Consider the following 23323-nt stretch of genomic DNA (forward strand, 5'->3'; position numbering starts at 1 on the left):
TCATTTTTTTCCTCTCTTTCATTTATTTGTGCTTTCCAGAGTATTCCTTTCATGCTATTTTCCAACCTTCTGATGATTTTTCATTTTAGCAATCATGCTTTAAGTTTCAGCAGCCTCTTTTTGTTCTCTAAGTGTTCCTTTTTCAAGCCTGCTTCTCTGGTTTCATAAATGTAATGTTTTCTTAGCTCTCTCTGAACAATCAAAATCAGTGTTTTGATGTTTTGAAGGTTCTCATTTACTGTTCCCCTTTTCTGATTCAATTTGTATTTTCTTTCTTTCTGAAGGCTTCCCTCAAGCACCTCAGCCAATCCTTGGTGTCTGTACTAGTTTACTAGGGCAACCACAACAAAGTCCCTTAGACTGGGTGGCTTGAACAATAGACGTTTATTTTCTCACAATTCTGGAACCCGGAAGTACGAGGTCAAGGTGTCAGCAGGGTTGGTGTCTTTTGAAGCCTCTCTCCTTGGCTTGCAGACGGCCACCTTCTCACTGTGTCCTCAAATGGCCTTTCCTCTGTGCCTGCACCCTTGGTGTTTCTTCCTCTTCTTATAACGACACCAGTCCTATTGGATCAGGGTCCACCCTAATGGCCTCATTTAAACTTCATTACTAAAGACCCCATCTCCAACTACCGTCACGTTGGGAGTTAGGACTTCAACATATGAGTTTAGGGGGACACAATTCAGTCCATAACAGCATTCCATTCCAATGGAAAAGTGAGACTCTAACGCGCTGCCGGGACCCTCTGGGTGTTGGGATCACCCCCCCTCCCACAGGTGTCCTGTCTTCACAGTGACACGTGGGGAGTTGGCTGCTTTGTTGGGCACCCCATACGCTTCACTGTGTGGGGGGCTTTTCTCTGGGGCCTGTCTTCTCATCATAGAATAATTCTCCCCTCTCCTACCTCAGGTTGAGCAGCCTGGCTTCTGGGATCCTGTGCGTGAGGCGGGAAAGAGAGCCAGGTGACTCCCCTGACCTCAGCCTCAAGCTTCCTTCTGCGGAGGCCGAGCCTCTACAATCCCATTTCTCCAGAGAAGAAATTGCCAGGCTCTTGTCTGACTTTTCTGTGCAGGGAGGGGTGTCCAGAGCCGACTGTTCTGCATGGAAGCATGTGGCCTTTTCCGAAGCCTCCCCTCGTGCCCCCTGACAAGCCTGGGCCTCCAAACCCTGAGCTGCCCTGGGGTCTGCTAGACGCGTATCTGTCTCAGAGTCCTCCCTCCGCCCACCTGGAGTTGTGACTCCCTCTGTCCTTCCAAGTCATGGTCACACGGCCAATAGTGTGTCTTCCAAACCTGTACTGAAATCGCCATGCATTTTTCTCTCTACTACTCTTTTCCCAGGAGAGTTTTCAGCTTTATTTTTGTTCACAGTTGAGTCAGGAGGGAGAGGACACAAGACACACATATTCAATCTATCAACTTTAAAGGAAACCTCTCAAGACTTTCTTGTTTGATAAATTATGAAATATTTCAAACGTAGGAGAAATACAGAGAAAAATATCAGGAGCGCTCTGTGTGCACATCATCAAGCTTTATCAGACCTCCTCATTTTGCCATATTTGCTTCAGAACTTTTAAAAAGTAGGCATTAAGGGGAATTCCCTGGTGGTCCAGTGGTTACTACTCCTCACTTCCACTGCCGAGGGCCCAGGTTCAATCCCTGGTCGGGGAACTAAGATCCTACAACCCACGACCAAAAAAAAAAAAGCATTAAGGACACAGTCCGAGCTCTTTATCCGCCTCCTGACTCCCTCCCACACAGAGGTGATCACTATCCTGTATTTTTCCTATATTTGTGCAGACCGTGCACACACACGGTATTTCTCCCTAACATTTGCTACCCTCTAGCGTATGCATAAACAACTGCACTGCTTTTCATGTTTTCCAAATTTATATAGGTAACATCATACCCTACTTGTTTTTTGTGCAACATTATGTTTTTTAGATTTTACGGTATTAATCCATGTCGCTCCAGTAGATTCATTTCCAATGCTGAATGAATAGCCTCAGTTTATCAGTTCTTCTGTTGAGGGAAACTAGAGTTGTGTCTAATTTCTACCACAAACATGACTCCAGTAAATGTTCTTGTACATGTCTCCTGGCGAGAGTCTCTTTGGGGTATATTTCTAGGGATGGAACTACTTCCACATTCCCTATGTATAGACTCAACCTGCATAGAGATTGCAAAGTGGCTGTACCATTTCACAGTCCCATCAGGGGGGTCCGCGCTTCTCACTGCCCACTTTCTTTCCACCATGGGATAGTGCATGTTTTTACATTTCTAACAGTCTGATTAGTGTCAAATCAGCTTTTTAAAACAGAGACCTATGCCATCACTCCTAGATGCGTCGAGAAGGTGGAAGGGATGAGAAACCTTTCTTTCACGTTGTTTGCTTTAGTTTTATCTCAGGAGTCTGGGTCCATGACTTTAAATGATAGTGTATGTTTTATAAGCACGTTATACATTCTCATGTTAAGAAATCTGATGAATATCAGTTTTAAGAGTTTTTTAAAGGATACACTTTCTCGTATCAAAGTATATGATAAGCGCTGATATCAAAATAATCCTGTTTTTAAAACACCGTAAATTGAATTTAAGCCAAGTTGATGATCTCTAAACCATCAAAATAGCTAATACAGCTTCTCTTAAATCCTTCTGGTTTAGGAAATGTTAAAATGGACCTTCAAAAATGCTAGGTTTACAATGAGAAATGTTAAAATTCAATGTTTACTCTCTGGATCCTTGACACTTGGGATCTGGACAACCATCTTTATTTATTTTCACCATAATCATGTGAAGAACCAGGAGAAGAAGATCCAGGAGAAAGGAAATCCATTAATTTGGTCCCTTGGGAAGAAATTGCAAACTAAACATGGCTCAGTGCGAATACCAAGACCTTATGTAAGAGTCAAAAGGCCTAATGAAGATGAAACTACAGAACAGAAGTCATTTTTAAAATTAAGTAAGTATTTTGATTTCCTCTGTTAGCCATTTTAAGGGGAAAATATACCATAAATTTAATAATTGGGAAGAGTGAGAGAATGTCCTTTTTTAGAGCAATTCAATTTTAAATTATGAAATATTTCTCATATATATTCATATATATCCATACACACACACACAGAAAATAATAAAACAGGCTTGTATGTATTTACCACCTAAATTTAACAATTTTTATGTAGTTTGCTGTATTTGTTTCAGATAGCTTTATGTGTTTCAAAGAAATAAATTTTAATAGGTACAGTAAAAACTTCACCCCAATTCTTCCTCCTCCCTAGATAACTTCCTCATTTCTTTTATGTATTTTCTTTAAGAAAAATACAGTATGTATTTTTAAAAATAAATTTATTTGTTTAGGCTGCGTAATATTTGTAGCTATTCTGGAATAAATTGCAATGCCACTATGGATATTAACATGTAAGTCTTTGTATAAGCATATTTTGTTTCTCTCAGGTAAATACCTAGGTATGGGATGGATGGGTCATATGGTAGCTGTATGCTTAACTTTAAAGAAAATGACAAACCAGTTTCCAAAGGAAGGGTGCCATTTTATATTTCCTTCAGCAGTGGATGAGAATTCCATTTTCTCCAGATTTGGCCAGCACTTGACATGGTCAGATTTTTAGATTTTAACCATTCTAATAGGTGAGTAATGGTATCATTGTGGCCTTAATTTGCATTTCCCTACAACTAAGGATTTTGAACACCTTTTCATGTGCTTAGTGGCCACACATACATCTCCTTTTGTAAAGTGTCTCTCCAAGTCTTCTGTCCATTTTTAAATTGGGATGTTTGTCTTCTGATTTCTAAGACTTTTAAAATATATTCTGGCATCAAATCCTTTGATTTGTGAGTTGCAAATATTTTGCACAAGTCTGTGCCTTGTCTTTTCATTCTCTCTTTTTTTTAATTGAGATATAATTGATATATATCATTGTATTCGTTTTAGGTGTACAACACAATGATTTTTATATATGTATATATTGCAAAATGGTTACCACAATAAAGTTAATTAACATCCATCATCACACATAGTTACCATTTTTTTTCTTGTGATGATAACTTTTTAATTTTTTTATTTTTTTACTGTTAATATACAATTTATTCTTATATTCCAAAAGGAGAATGTTTTCTAATTTCTACAGTTGAAAACAAAATTATTTATAATCACGTAATTCACCATTATTATTCATTGCATTTTCTTTGGAAAGGATAAAAGTTATCTCAGTACTTCAGGAGATAACTTAAGGTATACTGTCTTAGCAACTTGCAAGTATATAATACAGTGTGCTGACTAGAGTCACCATGCTGGACATCTTCATTCTCCTCTGAGTGGTTTCATTCAAGAAGCAAGATTTTAAATTTCGATGGTCAATTTATCACATTTTCTTGTGTGGTTTATGTTTTTTATGTTTTATCTAAGAAATCTTTGCCTACCCCAAGTTCACAAATATTTCCTTCTATCATTTTTATTTTTTAGAAATTTTAAAGTTTTAGGTTTTACATTAACTCCGTTTTGAATTAATTTCTGTGATGCTGTGAGGTAAGGATCATAGTTCATTTTTCCATATAGATCCAACACCATTTGTTGAAAAACTTTCATTTTCCCATCTTGGTCCCTTTATCAAAAATCAATTGACCAGGGCTTCCCTGGTGGCGCAGTGGTTAAGAATCGGCCTGCCAGTGCAGGGGACATACGTTCGAACCCTGGTCCGGGAAGATCCCACATGCTGCGGAGCAACTAAGTCGTGCACCACAACTACTGTGCCTGCACTCTAGAGCCCGTGAGCCACAACTACTGCGCCTGCATGCCACAACTACTGAAGCCCGTGCACCTAGAGCCCATGCTCCACAAAAAGAAAAGCCACCGCAATGAGAAGTCCGCGCACCGAAACCAAGAGTAGCCCCCCCTCGCCCCAACTAGAGAAAACCCGTGCACAGCAATGAAGACCCAATGCAGCCAAAAATAAATAAAATAAATAAATTTATTTTTAAAAAATCAATTGGTCATTTTTGTTGGATCTGTTTCTGAACTCTACAATGTCAATTTCTACAAAAAAGCCTGCTGGTATTTTGAATGGAATTGCATTGAGTCTATAGATCAGTCAGGGGAGAATTGATATCTTAATAATATTGCTGTACCTGCATCCCACATCTTTCAATATGTTGAATTTTCATTTTCATTCCGTTCTATGTATTTTTATATTCCCTTTGAGACTTTCTTCTTGGATTATTTGGAAATAGATTGTTTAATTTCCAAGTGTTTTGAATAATTTTCTGTCTTTCTATAATTGACATCCAGTTTGATTCCACTGTAGTCACAAAATATACGCTATGATTTCGATTCTTTTAGGTTTTTTTTGAGGTTTGTTTTATGATCCAGGATATGGCCTATCTTGGTGAATGCTCCATGGATACTTGAAAAAAAATGTGTATTCCGGTACTGTTAGGTGAAGTGTTTTATATATATGTAAGCTCAGTCAGATCCGGTTGGTTGATTGTATTGTTCAATTCTTCTGTATCCTTGCTGAGTTTTTGGCTAGTAGTTCTGACAGTTGCTAAGAGTGGGTGTTGAAGAGCCCAATTATAATCATGGGTTTGTCTGTTTCTCCTTTCAACCCTATGCGTTTTTGTTCCATGTATTTTGAGACTGTTTTTTGGTATGTTTCTATTTAGGATCATCATATATTACTGGTAGACTGATCTTTTATCAGTGTATACTGTCCCTCTTTGTCTCTAGTAATTTTCTTTGTTCTAAAGTCTATTTTATTTGATATTAATGTAGTTAGTCCTGCTTTTTAAATTATTTGCAAGATATATCTTTTTCTATCCTTTTACTTTCAATCCACCTACATCACATTGAGGGGAGTTTCTTGTAGACGGCATATTGTTAGAACGTATTTTTTAATGCACTCTGACAATCTATGTCTTTAACTGATATATTTAGATCATTTGCATTTAATATAATTATTCATATGTTAAGGTTTAAGTCAGCCATTTTATTATTTGTTTGTTTGCTTCTTCCACTTCTCATTCTTCTGTTCTCTTTTCTTACCTTATTGTGAGTTACCTGAACATGTTTCAGAATCCCATCTTGAGTTACTTCCAGTATTCTTTTTTTTTTAAAATTAATTAATTAATTAATTTAATTTTGGCTGTGTTGGGTCTTCGTTTCTGTGCAAGGGCTTTCTCTAGTTGCGGCAAGCGGGGGCCACTCTTCATCGCAGTGCGTGGGCCTCTCGCTATCGCAGCCTCTCTTGTTGCAGAGCACAGGCTCCAGACGCGCAGGCTCAGTAGTTGTGGCTCACGGGCCTAGTTGCTCTGCGGCATGTGGGATCTTCCCAGACCAGGGCTCGAACCCGTGTCCCCTGCATTGGCAGGCAGATTCTCAACCACTGTGCCACCAGGGAAGCCCCAGTATTCTTTTAATGTATTGCTTTGTGTAGCTCTATTCGTGGTTGCTCTAGGTATTAACATGATACATATGTAACTCACTGATGTCTCCTTGAATCAGTGTTTTGCCACTTCCAGTAAAGCGTAAAAAGCAAAGTCCATTAGCATCCTCAATTTTAAAATACGATTATCTTCAGCATTTCCTCTGTGTACGTGGAGCACCACATCAGATGGTGTTGTAGTGTTTGCTCCAATCATTGAGTGAGACTTAAGAAACTCATGAGCACAGGCTATTATATTTTTTACCCTTTTGGATGTTCTTTTTTCTTTTCTGAGGTGCAACCCTTCATCTGCTATGATTTTCCTTTTTTGTTTACAGAACTTTCTTTTTCAATTCTTTGAGGGTGGGTTTGCTAGTCACAAATTCTTAGTGTTTCTTCATCTGAACGTATCTTTATTTTTCTCATGATTCCCGAAAGATATTTTTGCTGACCTAGACTTTGCTGATGATAGTTCTTTCTGTTCAGCACTCGAAAATGTTTTCCCACTTCCTTCTCTCCTCCATGATTCAGACGAGAAATCCACAGTCATTCAGATCTTTCCTCTGTGGGTACTGCCTCCTTTCTGTCTGCAGCTTTCAAGAGTTTTCTTTTGTCTGGAGTTTTCAGAAGCTTTATTATGATGTGGCATGGATTTCTTTGGTGTATCCTACTTGGGAGTTTGCTCAGCCTCTTGAAGCTGTAGACGTCCGTCTTTCACCAAATTTGTGGACTTTTCTACTATTATTTTTTAGAGTACTTTTTCATTCCTCACTCTCCTATCCTTCTGAGACTCCAATATTACGAATATTAGCTCTTTTGTTGTTAGCTCACGGGTCCCTGGGACTCTCTTCATTTTTTTTTTTTAGTCTATTTTCTCCATTGCTCAGAGTAGGTGGATTCTGTTATCACTATTCTACTTAATATTAAGCCCATCTAGCGAGTGTTTTATTAGATTATTTTTAGTTCTATAATTTCCATTTGGTTCTTTTTTATAACTTCTATTTCTTTGCTGAGATTTCCACTTTTTCTGTTTCTGAGCATTTTTATGATGGCTGCTTTAACATCTGAGATCATTCTGACCTCTGATTCACCTTGGTATTGACATCTGTCTATTGTCTTTTCCTATTCAGTTTGAGATCTCCCTGGTTCTTTGTACGACAAAAGATTTTTGGTTGTATCCTGGGCATTTTGGACATTATGAAACTCTGGGCACTGTTTAAGCTTCTTTGTTAGGCCGACCTCTGTTGAGATGCAGCACAAGGGCCAGGTGGGTGGGTGTGTTTGCTTCCTGCTGGACCTGCCGACTCCACCCTGGCAACCGTGGAGCGTGGGCACTGCCATGCTGTGGATGGTGGAGGGGACGTTCAGCAGCCCCGTTGGTGAAATGGGGCGCTGACTTGAATGACATTGTTGTCTCTGAGTTCAGCTCCCCATTGGGCCTCCCTGACACCAGGGTCAGGAGATGGGGTAAGCAGAGTATCAACGCTCCCGCTTTGCACAACCTGCTGCCATTGAGGGTGGAGGTTCAGCTCTCCCTGGACCCCCATGGATATGAGGGGCAGTGGGTACATGGCGTAGTGACTAGCCTCACCTTGCGCCACCTCGTTAAGACTTGTTGCTGCCAGGTGGGCTGGAGGCTTAGCATGCCACTGACAAGACACTACCTTAGGGAGAATCAGAGCACCACCTGCTTCTACCCGGCAGGCTTCTGGAAGACCAGCTCCCTGCTCAGCCCACCCACACCAGCCAGACAGGTAGTCAGAACACTGCCTTCTTCTGCCAGGAAGGGGGATGGAAGGGTAGGTTATGCTCAGGGGAGAGGAGCACGGCCCCTTGTTCCCTTGGGGTATAGGTGGACCCGCTCCCTGCTCTCCCCACTGGAGCCAACAGGGGGTGGTGTGGTTCTCCCGTTGGTGCTTGATTGGACTAGAGTGGGTGCTGCCAGAGGGTTTCTGTGATTAGTTGTCCTTTTTCCTGGCCCTGTGGCTGGTGGAACAGGCTTATCTTGGCGCTTGTTTTGTCTGTGCCCATTAGTGGTTCCACCTGCAGCCTTCGACAGCCCCCTGTCTGGGATTTACGGGAGGCAACAAAGAAATCAGGAGCCCACCGTGTCCTTGCCCCTGTCCCGAGGCTCCCAGGCAACCTGCCTCCTTACACTCACCTTTCAGAGCCAAGGAGTTTTTAGGTGTAAGAAAGAGGACCGAGGGGAAATGGGGTCACTTTTTGATGGGAATCCTCTTTATATCCGGTATAGAATTTATACCAATTTTGGAAAACACTCTTTGGGCATTGGAAAAGAAAGTTTATTCTCTCAAAAACAAAGCACAACATAAAATCTACTAAGGAAACTTAACTAATTACGTTATTCAAGTTTCTAACTTTTTGTCTGATTCAGAGTTGTTCTTAAAAACTTCCATTACTGTTCGTTTGTGGCAACATATATTGATATTTCTAACAATTTTTCTTTAAGTATTTTGTTGCAGCATTATTTGATGTCTACAAGCTCATTACTATTAAATCTTTACTGTGACTTATTGTGAGTATAAAATGACCTTCTGGATTGTCCTTCCAGTGAATTCTATCTTTAAAAATTATTTTGACTCCTGTAGTCTTTGACCGTTCTTTCACTTTTAACCATTTTAGTTCATCTTATTTATCGTTTATGGTTACATTTCATTTTTTATTACCATGTAAGAGTTTTTATCTTTTAATGGGAAATTTATGCCAGCTTCATTTATTGCTATGACTGATATGTTTGGGTTGTCCTCTGTCATCTTGTATTATTCTCTCAAACAGAGTTTTGGGAGAGGGGCTTCAGCTCCCATTCTCCCACCTTCCCTAAATCCCTCAGTTAATATAATTTCACACGACAGTTGCAAATCATAATGGGACCAAGGAGGCTGAGCACTTCCTTCTCTGGAGAAACTGAATGACTCTAGGGTAGCTTGTTGTTCATACTTTGCTAAGCAATCTGCTTAGACTTGTGTGAATACTTTGATTTTAACCTTGTCATCTGGGAGTAGTTTAGGTTCCAGGAAAGCTACTCTGACATGTTATAAAAGGAGTGAATTCAGGATATAGTTGTTATTGTCCTTTATCAATGTGATGGTAGTAAACCTATACTTATGTGACTAATACCTTTTCTTGCAGGTAAGGATTTTAACTATTCGGACCCAGAACTTATTCGTGGATATTCAAAATATGGATTTAATTCCATTATCAGTAAAAACTTGGGCAACCACAGAGATGTGCCAGATACCAGGAATAAAATGTATGTTCCTCCTGATATATTTTTTTACATATTACATAGTTTCAGATATACAACATAGTGATTTGATATTTGTATATGTTGCAAAATGATCATCACAGTAAGTCTAGTTAACATCGGTCACTATACATAGATACAAAAAAGATTTTTTTCTTGTGATGAGAACTTTTAAGATCTTTCTTAGTAACTTTCAAATATGCAATACAGTATTATTAACTACAGTCACCATGCTATACATTACATCCCTGTGACATTTATTTTATAACTGGAAGTTTGTACCTTTTGACCTCCTTCACCCGTTTCACCCACCCCCTGCCTCTGGCGACCACCAATCTGTTCTCTGTATCTTGAGCTTGTTTTTTTTTTGGGGGGGGCGGATTGTGTTTTGTTTGTTTGAGATTCTACATGTAAGAGAGCATATGGTATTTGTCTTTCTCTGACTTGTTTCACTTAGCATAATGCCCTCAAGATCCATTCATGTTATTGCAAATGGCAAGATTTCCTCCTTTTTTATGGCTGAATTATATATATAGATATAGATGTAGATATATAACATATAGATATAGCTATATGGATGTATATTACCTTTTCTTTATTCATCCACCCATGGACACTTAGGTTGCTCCCATGTCTTGGCTTGTAAATAATGTGGTAATGAACATGGGGGTGCATGTATCTTTTTGAGTTAGTGCTTTTGTTTTCTTCAGGTAAATACCCAGAATTGGAATTGCTGGATCATATGGCAGTTCTATTTTTAATTTTTTGAGGAACTTCCATACTGGTTTTCCATAGCGGCTGCACCAATTTACATTCCTACCAAAGGTGCACAAGGGTTCCCTTTTCTCCACATCCTCACCAACTCTTGTTACTTCTTGTCTTTTTGATAAGAGCCATTCAAACAGGTGTGAAGTGATATCTTATTGTGGTTTTGATTTGCATTTCCCTGATGATTAGTGATGCTGAGCATCTTTTCATGTGCCTGTTGCCCATCTGTATGTCTTCTTTGGAAAAAGTGTCTATTCAGATCCTCTGCCCATTTTTTAATCAGATTGGTTTGTTTGTTTTTTCAATATTGAGTTGTATGAGTTCTTTACATATGTTAGGTATTAACCCCTTATCAGATATATGATTATATGATTTGCAAATATTTTCTCCCATTCAGTAGGTTGCCTTTTCATTTTGTTGAAGGTTTCCTTTGCTGTGCAGAAGCTTTATAGTTTGATGTAGTCCCACTTATTTATTTTTGCTTTTGTTGCCTTTGCTTTTGGTGTCAGATCCAAATAAATCAAGACTGATATTAAGGAGCTTACTGCCTATCTTTTCTTCCAGGAGTTTTATGGTTTTAGGTCTTATATTCATTTAATTCATTTCTAGTTAAGTTGAGGGTATGGTGTAAGATAGAGGTCCAGTTTCATTCTTTTGCATTTAGCTGTTCAGTTTTTCCAACACCATTTATTGAAGAGACTGTTCTTTCCCCATCATATATTCTTGGCTCCTTTGTCATAAATTAATTGACCATATATGTGTGGGTTTATTTCTGGGCTTTCTACTCTGCTCCATTGATCTATGTGTCTTTTTATGCCAGTACCATACTGTTTTTATTACAATACCTTTGTAATATAGTTTGAAATCGGGGAGTGTGAGTCCTCCAGCTTTGTTCTTCTTTCTCAAGATTGCTTTGGCTATTTGGGGTCTTTTGTAATTCCATACAAATTCTAGGATTGTTTGTTCTATTTCTGTGAAAATTGCCATTGTAATTTTGATAGGGATTGCATTGAACCTGTAGATTGCTTTAGGAAATATGGACATTTTAACAATATTAATTCTCCCAATCCATGAGCACAGAATATCTTTCCATATCCTTCAATTTCTTTTGTTAATGTCATAGTTTTCAGTGGACTGGTCTAAAAACAAATAAGGTCTAATTTTTAAACACTTACTAACCAGATTTTAATTTTGGCATATTAGAAGTCTTGTAATATAGTTTCCTGTTTTTAGAACTTGAAGTCAGATAATGTCAAGAGCCTACTTCAAAATTCTAGAGCTTATAGTGTAGAGAATATCTTCTCCTTGGCTCAGAGTGTGTTCTAGAGGTTTCCAAGAATTGCATCACTCACAAGTTCTTTTTGTTAAATCACCAATGAAGACTTTTGGTCAAAGGGAGATTTATTCCTAATACAAAATGCTTCAGACAGCTACCTATTTTTTTCTTCAAAGTCTGCTTTTTTTTAAAAATTGTTCCTTCAATTGTTTGTATAAGTGCCTTTTTAAAAACTTTTGGTAAACTGTATATAACATAAAATTTACCATTTTAACTCTTTTTAACTGTACAATTTGGTGGCATTAAGTATATTAACATTGTAATACAGCCATCGCCATTATCCATCTGCAGAACTTTTCATCATCCCAAACTGAGACTCTGTCTTCATTAAACATTTACTCCCCATTCTTCCCTCCATCCAGTCCCCTGGCAACCACCACTCTACATTCTGTCACTGTGAATTTTATCTACTCTAGGTACTTCATAAAAGCAGAATCATACAATAGTTGCCTTTTGTGTCTGGCTTATTTCATTTAGCATAATGTCCTCAAGTTTCATTCATGTTGTAGCAAATGTTTGTTAATATCTTTTTAATATATTTTAGGTTCTGGTGGTTTCTAGCCAAAGAGGGCTGATATCCTCTCTTTACTAAATAAGAAGTACTTAAGGAATATAAGCCTCTTCCAGTAATATGGAGACAAAAGCCATGTTCCAAAAAACAGGGCAAAGTGGGACCCACTTTGTCTTGTTGCAGCTTGTGTACAAGACAAACATTTGAAGCCACAAATATAAGAATCAACAAAGTTTCTAGGTAGCTAAATATCACTTATGATATGGCACATTCAAGAAATGTAGTGTTTCAACATTGTAAACCAACTATACTTCAATTAAAAAAAAAAGAATAACTATTTTTCACTGAAGAAAAAAAAGATATAATGTTTGCACATGATGACACAATCTATCTGGCTCATAATGAAAGGAAAAGAATTTAAATTTATTCAAACCATAGAACATGGTAGACATTTAATTTAGAGGACAACTTTTTTTCTCAATTGAATATTGAACTACTGCAAAGGGAGGTCAATATTTTTGCATGCTTACAAGTTATGAATTTCTCTCCAGGCAGGCCATCATTTCTTCCTCTTAAACCTCATTTTCTAAAATAGTGTAACCACCTTTGCTTCCATTCCCTCATCATATGATTATTTGTTAGAAAAACAGGAAGTTTAGAAAGAGATTGTTCAAAGAAAGAAGCAAAGTTGGCAGTTTTAGTATTCAAAATATTAACTTTGTTAATAGGAAATTCAATTCTGTACGAAATACACTTCTGTGTTTAAAATATATGTTTACTAGGAGTAACTACTAATATCTAGAATCCAGCAGATTTTCAGCCATTATTATAGTAATTACATCATTCCATTAAATGGAATTTCCATTTCAGCTTTGCCTTTCTTTAAAATTCATATTATTATTTTCACTGAACTAGAGAAATACTCGATACAAATCTTAGAAGAATAGATTTTTTGTTGATTGGTTTTCCAATTCCATGTATTTCTCAACTTTTAAATTTTGAGATAATTTCAGACTTACAAAACTGTTGCAAAAATATTTCATAGAATTCCTGCCTAGCATTTTCTTAGATTCCCCAAATGTTAACATCGTCCATCCCCTCAGAACCAGAACAATAAACAAAACCAGCAAGTTAACAATACAATACTATTAGCGAATGTACAGACAGTATTCAAGTTTTTACACTTAACCCACTAGTGTCCTCTTTCTGGAAGGATCTAACCCAGGACTACAGACTGTGTGCAGGATTCCTGTCCCCTGAGTTTCCTTTCATCTGAAACTGTTCCTAAGTCTTTATCTTCCACGACTGTGACAGTTGTAGAGATCTAACCAGTTATTTTGTAGAATGCTCCTCAATTTGAGGTTGATGTTTCCTTGTGATCAAATCCGGGTCATGCATTTTTGATAGGAATACCATGGAAGGAATGTCATATCCTTCTCAGCACATTGTACTAAAAGGCACACGATGTCTCTTTGTCCCATTACTGGTGAAGTGACTCGTGGTGAAGTTAATTTGATCACTTGATTAAAATGACTGTCAGATTTTCTGCACAGTAAAATTACCATTTATCCTTTTGTAATTAATAAAGGTGCAGATTTCTTTGAAATGTTAATTGTGAAAAACCTGGAAAATATAAAAAAGCATAAAAAGGGAAAGTAAAAACACACATGATCCTAGGGATTTTTCTTCTGTCTTAATGCATAAGGTGTCACCTAACTATTTTCCCCCCACTTGACACAGAGAGATCATCGCTGTCAGGATGTTAGTGTATATCCTTCCAAAATGTATAGACACATACACGTATTTATAAGTAGACAGTAAGCATACAATATAATCATATCATTTTTATGAAAATGGACTTTACATTGTATATTCTATAATGTGTTTTTTTTAACTTAACAACATATCGTGGAGAACTTTTCAAAGCATTACACATAAAATTTGCCTCATTCATTTTAACAGTTGAGAGCAGTTATCCATTGTATAAATATACAGTTTCCCCATTAAGAGAAATCCTGGTTGTTTTTAATTTTTCAGCTTTTCAAAAGTGATGTAATAAACACTCTTGTACACATATTTTTATGCCCTCATGTTAGTATATATGGAGTAAAGATTTCTGGAATGAGATTGCTCAGCCATAGGCTCATTTTTCTTCTCTAGAATTTTATATAAATAAAATTTACGCAGCATAATTATTTTGAAATTTAGCCATGTTGTCGCAAGGAGTTCCTTTTTATTGCTGAGTAGTGCTCTACTGTACGGATGTACTACAATTTGTTTATCCTTTCATCTGTTGATAGGACAGATTGTTTCCGGTTTTTGCCTATTACAAATAAAGTTGGTATGAATATTCTTAAGACAAGTTTTGCATAACAGATGTTCTTTTTTCTCTTATGTAAATATTTTACAAGTGGAATGGCTAGATCTTAGGGTGTATGTTTAATTTTTTAAGAAACTGCCGTTTTCCTAAAATAGTTGTACTATCTTACATTCCCATCAGCAATGAATGAGATTTTCCAATTCCTCCACATCTTTGCCAACACTTGGTATGGCCAGTATTTTGAATTTTAGCCATTCTAATAGGTGTGTAGTGGGATCTCATTGTGGTTTAATTGGCATTTTCTTGATGTCTAATGATGTTGCGATCTATTTATGTGTTTATTTGCTATCTGTGTATCTTCTTTATTGAAGTTTAAATTTTGCCCATTTTAAAATTGGATTGTTCTCTTATTATTGAGTTTTGAGAATTTTTTAGTATATTTTGGTATAAGATCTTTATCATATTGATGATTACACGTATATTTTCCTAGTCTATGGCTTGTTTTTTCGTTCTCTTAACAGTGCCTTTTGAAAAGCAGAAGTTTTTAATTTTGATGGAGTCCAATTGTTTAATTTTATTCTTTTTTTTTTTAAATTTTTTAATTTATTCATTTATTTATTTATTCATTCATTTATGGCTGTGTTGGGTCTTCGTTTCTGTGCGAGGGCTTTCTCTAGTTGCGGCAAGAGGGGACCACTCTTCATCGCGGTGCACGGGCCTCTCACTGTCGCGGCCTCTCTTGTTGCGGAGCACAGGCTCCAGACGCGCAGGCTCAGTAGTTGTGGCTCACGGGCCTAGTTGCTCCGCGGCATGTGGGATCTTCCCAGACCAGGGCTCGAACCCGTGTCCCCTGCATTGGCAGGCAGATTCTCAACCACTGCGCCACCAGGGAAGCCCTATTCTATTTTTTAATTTACTTTTGCCTAGCCCAAGATCACAAAGATATCTCTATTGGATTTTCTATGTAGATGGGCATGACCTATGCACTTTTACTTCTTCCTTTCTAGTTGGCATGCTTTTCTTTTTCTTACTGCACTGGCTAAAACCTCTAATACAATGTTGAATAGCAGAGGTGAAATTGGGCAGCCTTGCTGTGTTCTTGCTCTTAACTCTCAGCTTTTCATCAGTGAGTATGATGTTATCTTTAGGTTTTTCACAGATGTTCTTTTTCAGGTTTAGGAAGTTCCCTTCTATTCCTAGTTTGCTGAGAATTTTTCGCCAGGCGGCTGTTGAATTCTGTCACATCCTTTTCTGTGTATTGAGATGTGTGTATCTTTAGCTTGTGAAGATGGTAAATTATGTTGATTTTCTAATGTTAAACAGAGGTTATATTTATGGGCTATCCCCTACTTGGTCATGATGCATTATCCTTTTTATATATTATTGAATTTGATTTGCTGAAATTTTGTTTGGAATTTTATATCAGTGTTTGTGAGGGCTATCAATTTGTATTTGTCCTGACTGTCCTTGTCTGGTTTTGTTATCAGAGTAACGTTGGCCTTGTAGAATGAATTGTGGATTATTCTTTTAGGATTTGATTTTTTAAAATTTTTTTTATTTTTGGCTTCATTGGGTCTTCATTGCTGCATGCGGGCTTTCTCCAGTTGCGGTGAGCAGGGGCTACTCTTCGTTGCGGTGCACAGGCTTCTCATTGCTGTGGCTTTTGTTGCGGAGCACGGGCTCTAGGTGCGCGGGCTTCAGTAGTTGTGGCCCGCGGGCTCAGTAGTTGTGGCTCACGGGCTCTAGAGCACAGGCTCAGTAGTTGTGGCGCGCGGGCTTAGTTGCTCCGCGGCATGTGGGATCTTCCCGGACCAGGGCTCGAACCCGTGTCCCCTGCATTAGCAGGCGGATTCTCAACCACTGCGCCACCAGGGAAGCCCCTATCAATTAACTTTAGAGAAACCCATACACATTAGGCTTCTCTTAGGGGTGTAACCATGTGTGACGTGGTTTCAGCCTCCTTCAATATCATTGTCCTGTTCCTCCGAAGGGACTCAGTTTATAGTTTTCTGAAAACGATATACCCAGGACTAAGTGTAATCCTAGAGATTGATCTGAGTAGCCTGAGTTCGCCCTGGACCATCGTCTCTCTCTATTTGGGGGCATCCTCTCTCTCTGTGTCTCATCTACTTGCTCTTTGGTCACACAGTGATCCTACTGGAATGCAAGCCTTTTAATCCTATCTGTTTCTGTGAGGCCACATTTTCCCACCTGACGTTTTAGGCCACGTGCAGCCCAGAGCACTCGCCCCCTTTTCCTATCCTCTCAGGTCTTTTCTTGGTTCTGTTATCTCATATTCTCATTCCTTTAAGCACGAGTCCGTTTCCACCCGGTAAGCATGCCTTTTATATCTTCATCTACTCTTGGATAAAAATGTTGACCAGCACAAGGTCTTCTTCTTCTTCCATGGTGACATCAATCCATAAATACCCTGAAAATCTGTCCAGGATCCCTGTGGGGCTGCCTGCCCAACACATCCTTCCCTGGGGTTTCCTACCCATTACTCCCTTTTCACACGGTGGCAGTGCGTAGAGTGACTTTCTATTTTGACCCCACTATCTGGCCATGATGGGCACCTAAGCCAAACTGAGCCAGTGAATCCTGTCCTGTGAATTTTGGGGAAGGGGGAAGTCTTACCAGTTTCTCCTTGGATGCTGGACTGTAGGACATGCTGACGTCAGCCGCATTTCCCACTCTGTGGGGTAAAGGAGGGAAAACAAGCCAGGTTGCAGAGAGAGAATAAGAGCCATGTAAGGAGCCTTGTAGCATACTGACTGCAAGGCACTGACCTGAGCATTTTACATATTTTAATTCATTGAAACTTCACAACCTATGAGGTAGGTTGATGTAGTTATTGTTATCATTATAATTATTCCCAGATGTAAAGACAAGAGCAGAAATCGAGCATGTCCAGGTGGCTCTCAAGCCTCTGGTTAGAATTGCTCTTGGAGGCTCCAGGTTCCTGCCTGTTGCTAGGTCCTGTGGGACATTTGGGTCCTTTTACAGTGAACCTCTTTCTTACGCTTAAGCTAGTTCCAGTGGGTTTGTCATTTACAACCAAAATATTTCAAAATACAACCAAATAATATAGCAATCCAAACAATACTTAACAGCTAAAAACTAGTATTACTAGAATTCAGGGTCTATTCTTCTCTCAAGTGCACAAAAAATAGTAAAACATTTTTTGTCAAAGGCTTGGAAGAAATCTAATTACACCATATCCATTACATTTCTTTGTTGCAATAGACTACACAAATGTAAGAACAACATGTGGATTTTCTTTGAAGATAGAACAGTAAAGTTAATTTGAACCTTTCAGTGCATATAAGTTTATTAATTCGTTTTTATGATAGAAACCAAAAATATAGGTATAATTTGTGTTTAGACTATGTTCAAAACAGAACTAATATTATCAAAGCAGTCTCAGGAAAAAGCAGTTATTACTGGCATTAAGAAGGGAGGAATGACTTAGAAAATATTAGAACAACATAAGAAAAGAAATTAAAAATTTAAAAGAAATTAAAAATTAAAGAAATTTTTGTATCTTAATTTTTGTATTTTAAATGTACTGTCGCCTTATTATCATAATCATTGATTAAAGGAATAAAGAGGAAAAAATGTGAATAAAGAAAGGTGTTTGAATGAGTCCTCAAAACATCTAAGGCTTTTAGATGAATAATTTTCTTCCTCTTGCTTATGCCTGCAGGTGTCATAAAAAACAGTACCCATCCAACCTACCTACTGCCAGCATTGTCATTTGTTTCCACAATGAAGAATTTAATGCCTTGTTTCGGACAGTGTCCAGTGTCATGACTCTCACTCCACAGCGTATCCTTGAAGAAGTTATTTTGGTAGATGACATGAGTGAATTTGGTAAGATAAGACGTTAATCACCTATCTAATCTACTTTGAAGGCAGCGCTATCTCTGTGGCACTTGAGTTATTTTATACAAAGAACATTTTTCGGTGGGTTTTGAGGCAGGCACCTTGGTGCACTCGTGGCGATGTGAGAGCTGGTCCCTGTCCTTATGGTGTTGGGCTAATGGGACGGTTAGTGCTTCCATGAGACAAATGTAGGGGCAAACTGGTCTTTAGAGGTCATGCATGACATTCAAGAAGTGATATCTAGCAAACTATTACATATAGGATGGATAAACAACAAGGTCCTACTGTATAGCACAGAAAACTATGTTCAATATCCTGTGATAAATCATCATGGAAAAGAATATGTATACGTATAACTGAATCACTTTGTTGTACAGTAGAAATTAACACAACATTGTAAATCAACTATACTTCAGTAAAGTAAATTTTTTTAAAAAGTGCTATCTGAACTGAGGTCTGAAGGCTGAGTTGGGCTTATATCGATGGAGAGGAAGGAAAAAGTATTTTAGGCAGAGGAAATGGCATTATAAAGGCCCAGAGGCAAGAGAAAACATGGTGAGTTTGGAATAGTTCTGTATTTTACGTAGATTATGTATGAGTATAGTGTTAGGAGAGAGGGGGCAGGCCTGAAACCAGAAACGTAAAAGGGCAGCCCCTCATGAAGGCATTGTTTGAATTTTATTTGGAGAAAATGGGGAACGATTCCAAGGCTTAATGCAGGGGAATGACACAATCCAGGTACTTTACATGAAAGAATTCTAATCACGCCAACTACACTTAATGGCTTATTCCTCCATGTTCACTGTTTTTAAAGAACTATGATACTAGAACAAAATCTGATTAACTCCATTTAGCATTTGAGATTAGCTGTCTATTTTACAACTTAATTACAAACCTCAGGCAAGCCAAGAGGGCCCAGATTAAGGATAAGCTCTTTGAAGTCTGCAGATTCCCTGTGAGGTGCATTTCTCATGGAAGCAATGTATCTGTATTGGATAAGTTTTCTACCTAACAGTTTACCTAATCCACCATGAATCTGACCCACTATGGGCTGGGACAGAAAAAGAGGAGGAGAAACAGGAGGAAGAAGAACAGGCAGAGGAAGGAAAGAAGATGTCCCGGGAGGTTCACCTCGGAGAAATAACTGTAGATGCATCAACTCAAAAGTGAAAGGGAACTCAAGCTAATGTCGGCTACATTTAGGAATTCCACTCATTTACCAGGCACTATCACGTATGACATTATTTGTGTGAGAGCCACGCAAATCAGAGGGGTCCAGTACTGTTTATTTCTGGTCTTGTGCCTAGGAGGGGATGTGGAGGGATGGCCAGCTTCCTTATCTGACCAGTACCCTGAGCAACACATCTGGCCACGTGTGGGGCGAGAAGGCCCCAATAAAGCCATGAGCAGGCAGCAAGGTGGGGTCTTTGCTGGACTGTGGAGTTCTAACTTCTCACCCAGAAGGACAAGGATCCTCCCACGGAGATGCAATTCCAGGATGACCGGGGAACCTCCCACAGCCTTTCAGAACTATGCCAAGAGCTCAGAGACATACCTGGTGACTTCCTCAGGTGTTCTTTAGGCATCAGAAGACTCACTGCTGATGGCTGAGGGATGGCTGGACTGCTGGACCGGACACTGCTTCTCCTCCTGGATCCACGGTCACCTGGTCGGTGGTCATTTCACCCACCCAACCAAGGAGCTTAGTCTTGGACCCACACAGAACCTCAAACAGGAAATGGGGTGTCCTGTGTCCTGATGAAGCTCAGGATTGATGTACCCCTGCTTTAAGTCCTCAGTGATTTCATGTGGGCTCTACGAGAACTTTCTTCAACTGTAGCTAGTCTTTGCTAGCTCATAGCAGTTGGTACTGCTGATGGAGTCCCTCAGCTTGGGACAGCAGGGGTCAGGGGCCCAGACAGCTGCCCCCACTGAGTTACACGAGAGGCATGTCCAGAGCTGACCTGCTCCTGTCCACCTTTCTCAGCGTCCTGGTCCCGCTCGACTACAAGCCAACGACACGACCATCTTCTGAAGGACCCAAACCCTCCACTTCATGTCAGCGATGACCGCTGCCCGAACGGCCTTATTTACTCCTAGGTCTGCCGCACAGAGTTCCTCTGGGTCCCGGATGTGGGGAGGGGTTTGCAGACATCTGAGCTGAGATGCTGCGGCTGCCCTACAAGCAAAGCTGTGCGGCCTGCAGTCTGCCTCTGGGCAGGGCCCTGGCGCTCTTTTTAAAGACAAGGAAAGAGATCCCTCCTTCTGACGAGGCTACAATGAACCTGCTTCTGTTGTTCCCCGGCCTCCTGATCCAGATTCCTAGGACTTAGGAGTTTAAACCTCTGAGGCATCTGTATCCATCTCACCAGAGACGACTTCATATTAACCTCCAAGTATTGAGTGACTGTTAGGTACCAGGCTCTGTGCTCGGTGATGGATTTCTTCCTCTCACTGCAGACCTGCAAGGAATATGGTACGTCTGCCTTCTCACAGATGAGGAAACTGAGACTCGAGTGGTGTGATAGCCTGCCTGGGAATTATTACAGAGTTAGGAGCACGATTGTTAATAATAAAGTCAAATTGCCCCAAAGAGTCATAACTCATGCTTTTTCTACTAAAATTTTAATAGTGATTTATTAAAATAGAGGTATTTCACTAGAAACACAGAAGGATGTTTGCAGTTGATTTCAATGCTGAATCTCTTTTTGTTCACGTTTTGTTCACATTTTATGCACGTTCGTCTGATAAAATTTTCTTTTAAGGTTAGAACGTCTGTGGAATAGCATAGTTTTTAGGAATCAGTCAGAATTGTGAGAAATTGGTTTAATTTCTGTACTTATAGTTTGCAATTGTCAAGTGTTGACTTTTTTTCCAGATGATCTGAAAGAGAAACTAGACTATCACCTGGAAATTTTTCGGGGAAAGATTAAATTAATAAGAAACAAAAAGAGAGAGGGACTGATTCGAGCAAGGCTGATTGGAGCTTCACGTGCTTCAGGTATGAACATGTCGTCGGGAACATGACCCTGTGTCTGCGTCACAGAGATCTTCCTGTCTGTATGGAAATCATCCACATGGAGACCCTCCATGTCTCCACTGGCATAAGCAGAAGAGTGGAAATACATTTCAGCCATATGAGCCTTTCGTCTTCTTTTGGCTCTGAAAAGATTCTGCTTCAAAATGTTAATTTGTTATTTCAAATAGAGGATATTCTTTTGCAGGGGTCATAACGTCAGCCTCCTGTCGCAGGATGAGTTCCCCCAGGTACAAACTCTGGGATGGAGTTTCAAGTACATGCAGGGAGCCCACTGGGGTGCTCTTGGGAACCACGTAAGGGGAGCGGAAGGCAAGACTTCACGGGGAGAGCGGGGCTGTGAAGCAGCTGTCGGCCCACGGGGAACTCTGAAGCTAGGAGGGTGTCAGCTCAGGGCCTCTGGCAAGCAGAGGCCAAGACGAAATGGGAGGCGCGTTTACGGAGAAATGTCTGTGAAGGATAAAGGGGAGAGGGAAAAGCGTGGACCAGAAGCTTCTGGCCTGACACCTGTGGAAAGAGGCAGGGAAGGAAGGGAAGGTTGCAAGCCCTTCAGTCTGCTGCGGGCTCCCAGAAAGGCTCCCAGGGGCTGGTGGGGAGCCCCAGAGCAAAGACCGCCCATTGGAGGAGTCCTGCATGGGCGCCCCAGTGGCCCAGCTCTTGTTCATCCCCCGCCTGCCCGCCCCCAAGTGTGCTTAGTGATTGGCCGGGAGCCGCCTGGGAGGGCATGGCCTTGGTGTGTATACTGCAGAAGATCCCAAAGCTTTGGAAGCTGTCAGACCCCCTCCTCATGGCAGGTTCTCTTGAAAGGGGGTCTGAGCGGCACACTCAGGGGCAGTGCAGAGAGGTCCCACCTGGCCCAGGTGAGGGGACCAGACAGGGATGAGGACACCCTCTGCCCCCCAGGGAGGGGCCATCACTTTGGACCAGGCAGCCACATCCTCGCCAAGGGCGGTTCCTGGGGAGCGGACTGAGTCCCGCGGGGAATCCGAGCATTCTGGCTTTCAAGCTTCCTGGAAACCCGAATGATCAGAGGGTTGTTTGCAGAATATTAAACTAGGACAAAAGGCGATGGGTAATGTTTAAGGGTCTTTCATCAGGCCATGTGGCAATCTGAGGAAATGCCTCTGTTCTTTAGCAAGGCTATTTCCTTATTGAGTAGAAGGCCAAATAAAAGCAAAACCTGGGCTTCCCCGGTGGCGCAGTGGTTGAGAATCCGCCTGCCAATGCAGGGGACACGGGTTCGATCCCTGGTCCGGGAAGATCCCACATGCCGTGGAGCAACTAAGCTCGTGTGCCACAACTACTGAGCCTGTGCTCTAGAGCCCGTGAGCCACAACTACTGAGCCTGCGTGCCGCAACTACTGAAGCCCACGCGCCTAGAGCCCGTGCTCCACAATGAGAGAAGCCACTGCAATGAGAAGCCCGCGCACCGCAATGAAAAGTAGCCCCCGCTCGCCGCAACTAGAGAAAGCCCGCGTGCAGCAACGAAGACCCAACACAGCCAAAAATAAATAAATAAATAAATAAAATTTAAAAAAAAAAAAGCAAAATCTGATTCTTCTTTTCTATGTTGGCCTGATTGAGACATTCTCTTATTTAACTGCACAGATAATACGTATTAATTGCCCAAAACGCAATATAAACCACTAAAACTGCGTGGCATGTATCTTTCCAGAACTTTGGTTTTATGCATTAATATACGTATGTGTGTTTGTGTGCACACACATGTGCACACATACACACATGCACACGTAGATTTAAGGATTTT

The 23323-nt window shown here is 40.1% G+C and overlaps 1 protein-coding gene across 1 annotated transcript in view; it reads left to right on the plus strand.

The window, feature by feature from the left end:
* The first annotated feature begins 2687 nt into the window (after nucleotides 1-2687).
* Nucleotides 2688-23323, plus strand: part of GALNTL5 (polypeptide N-acetylgalactosaminyltransferase like 5) — a 71037-nt gene continuing 50401 nt past the window's right edge. Inside the window, exons 1-4 of the mRNA XM_068550200.1 lie at nucleotides 2688-2961; nucleotides 9584-9704; nucleotides 18340-18506; nucleotides 21397-21519. Of these exons, the coding sequence (XP_068406301.1) occupies nucleotides 2703-2961; nucleotides 9584-9704; nucleotides 18340-18506; nucleotides 21397-21519 (670 nt within the window). The 5' untranslated portion in view covers nucleotides 2688-2702. The remainder of the gene's footprint in view (nucleotides 2962-9583; nucleotides 9705-18339; nucleotides 18507-21396; nucleotides 21520-23323) is intronic.

This window comes from Eschrichtius robustus, chromosome 8 (assembly GCF_028021215.1).
Source record: "Eschrichtius robustus isolate mEscRob2 chromosome 8, mEscRob2.pri, whole genome shotgun sequence".
Classification (NCBI taxonomy): Eukaryota; Metazoa; Chordata; class Mammalia; order Artiodactyla; family Eschrichtiidae; genus Eschrichtius; species Eschrichtius robustus.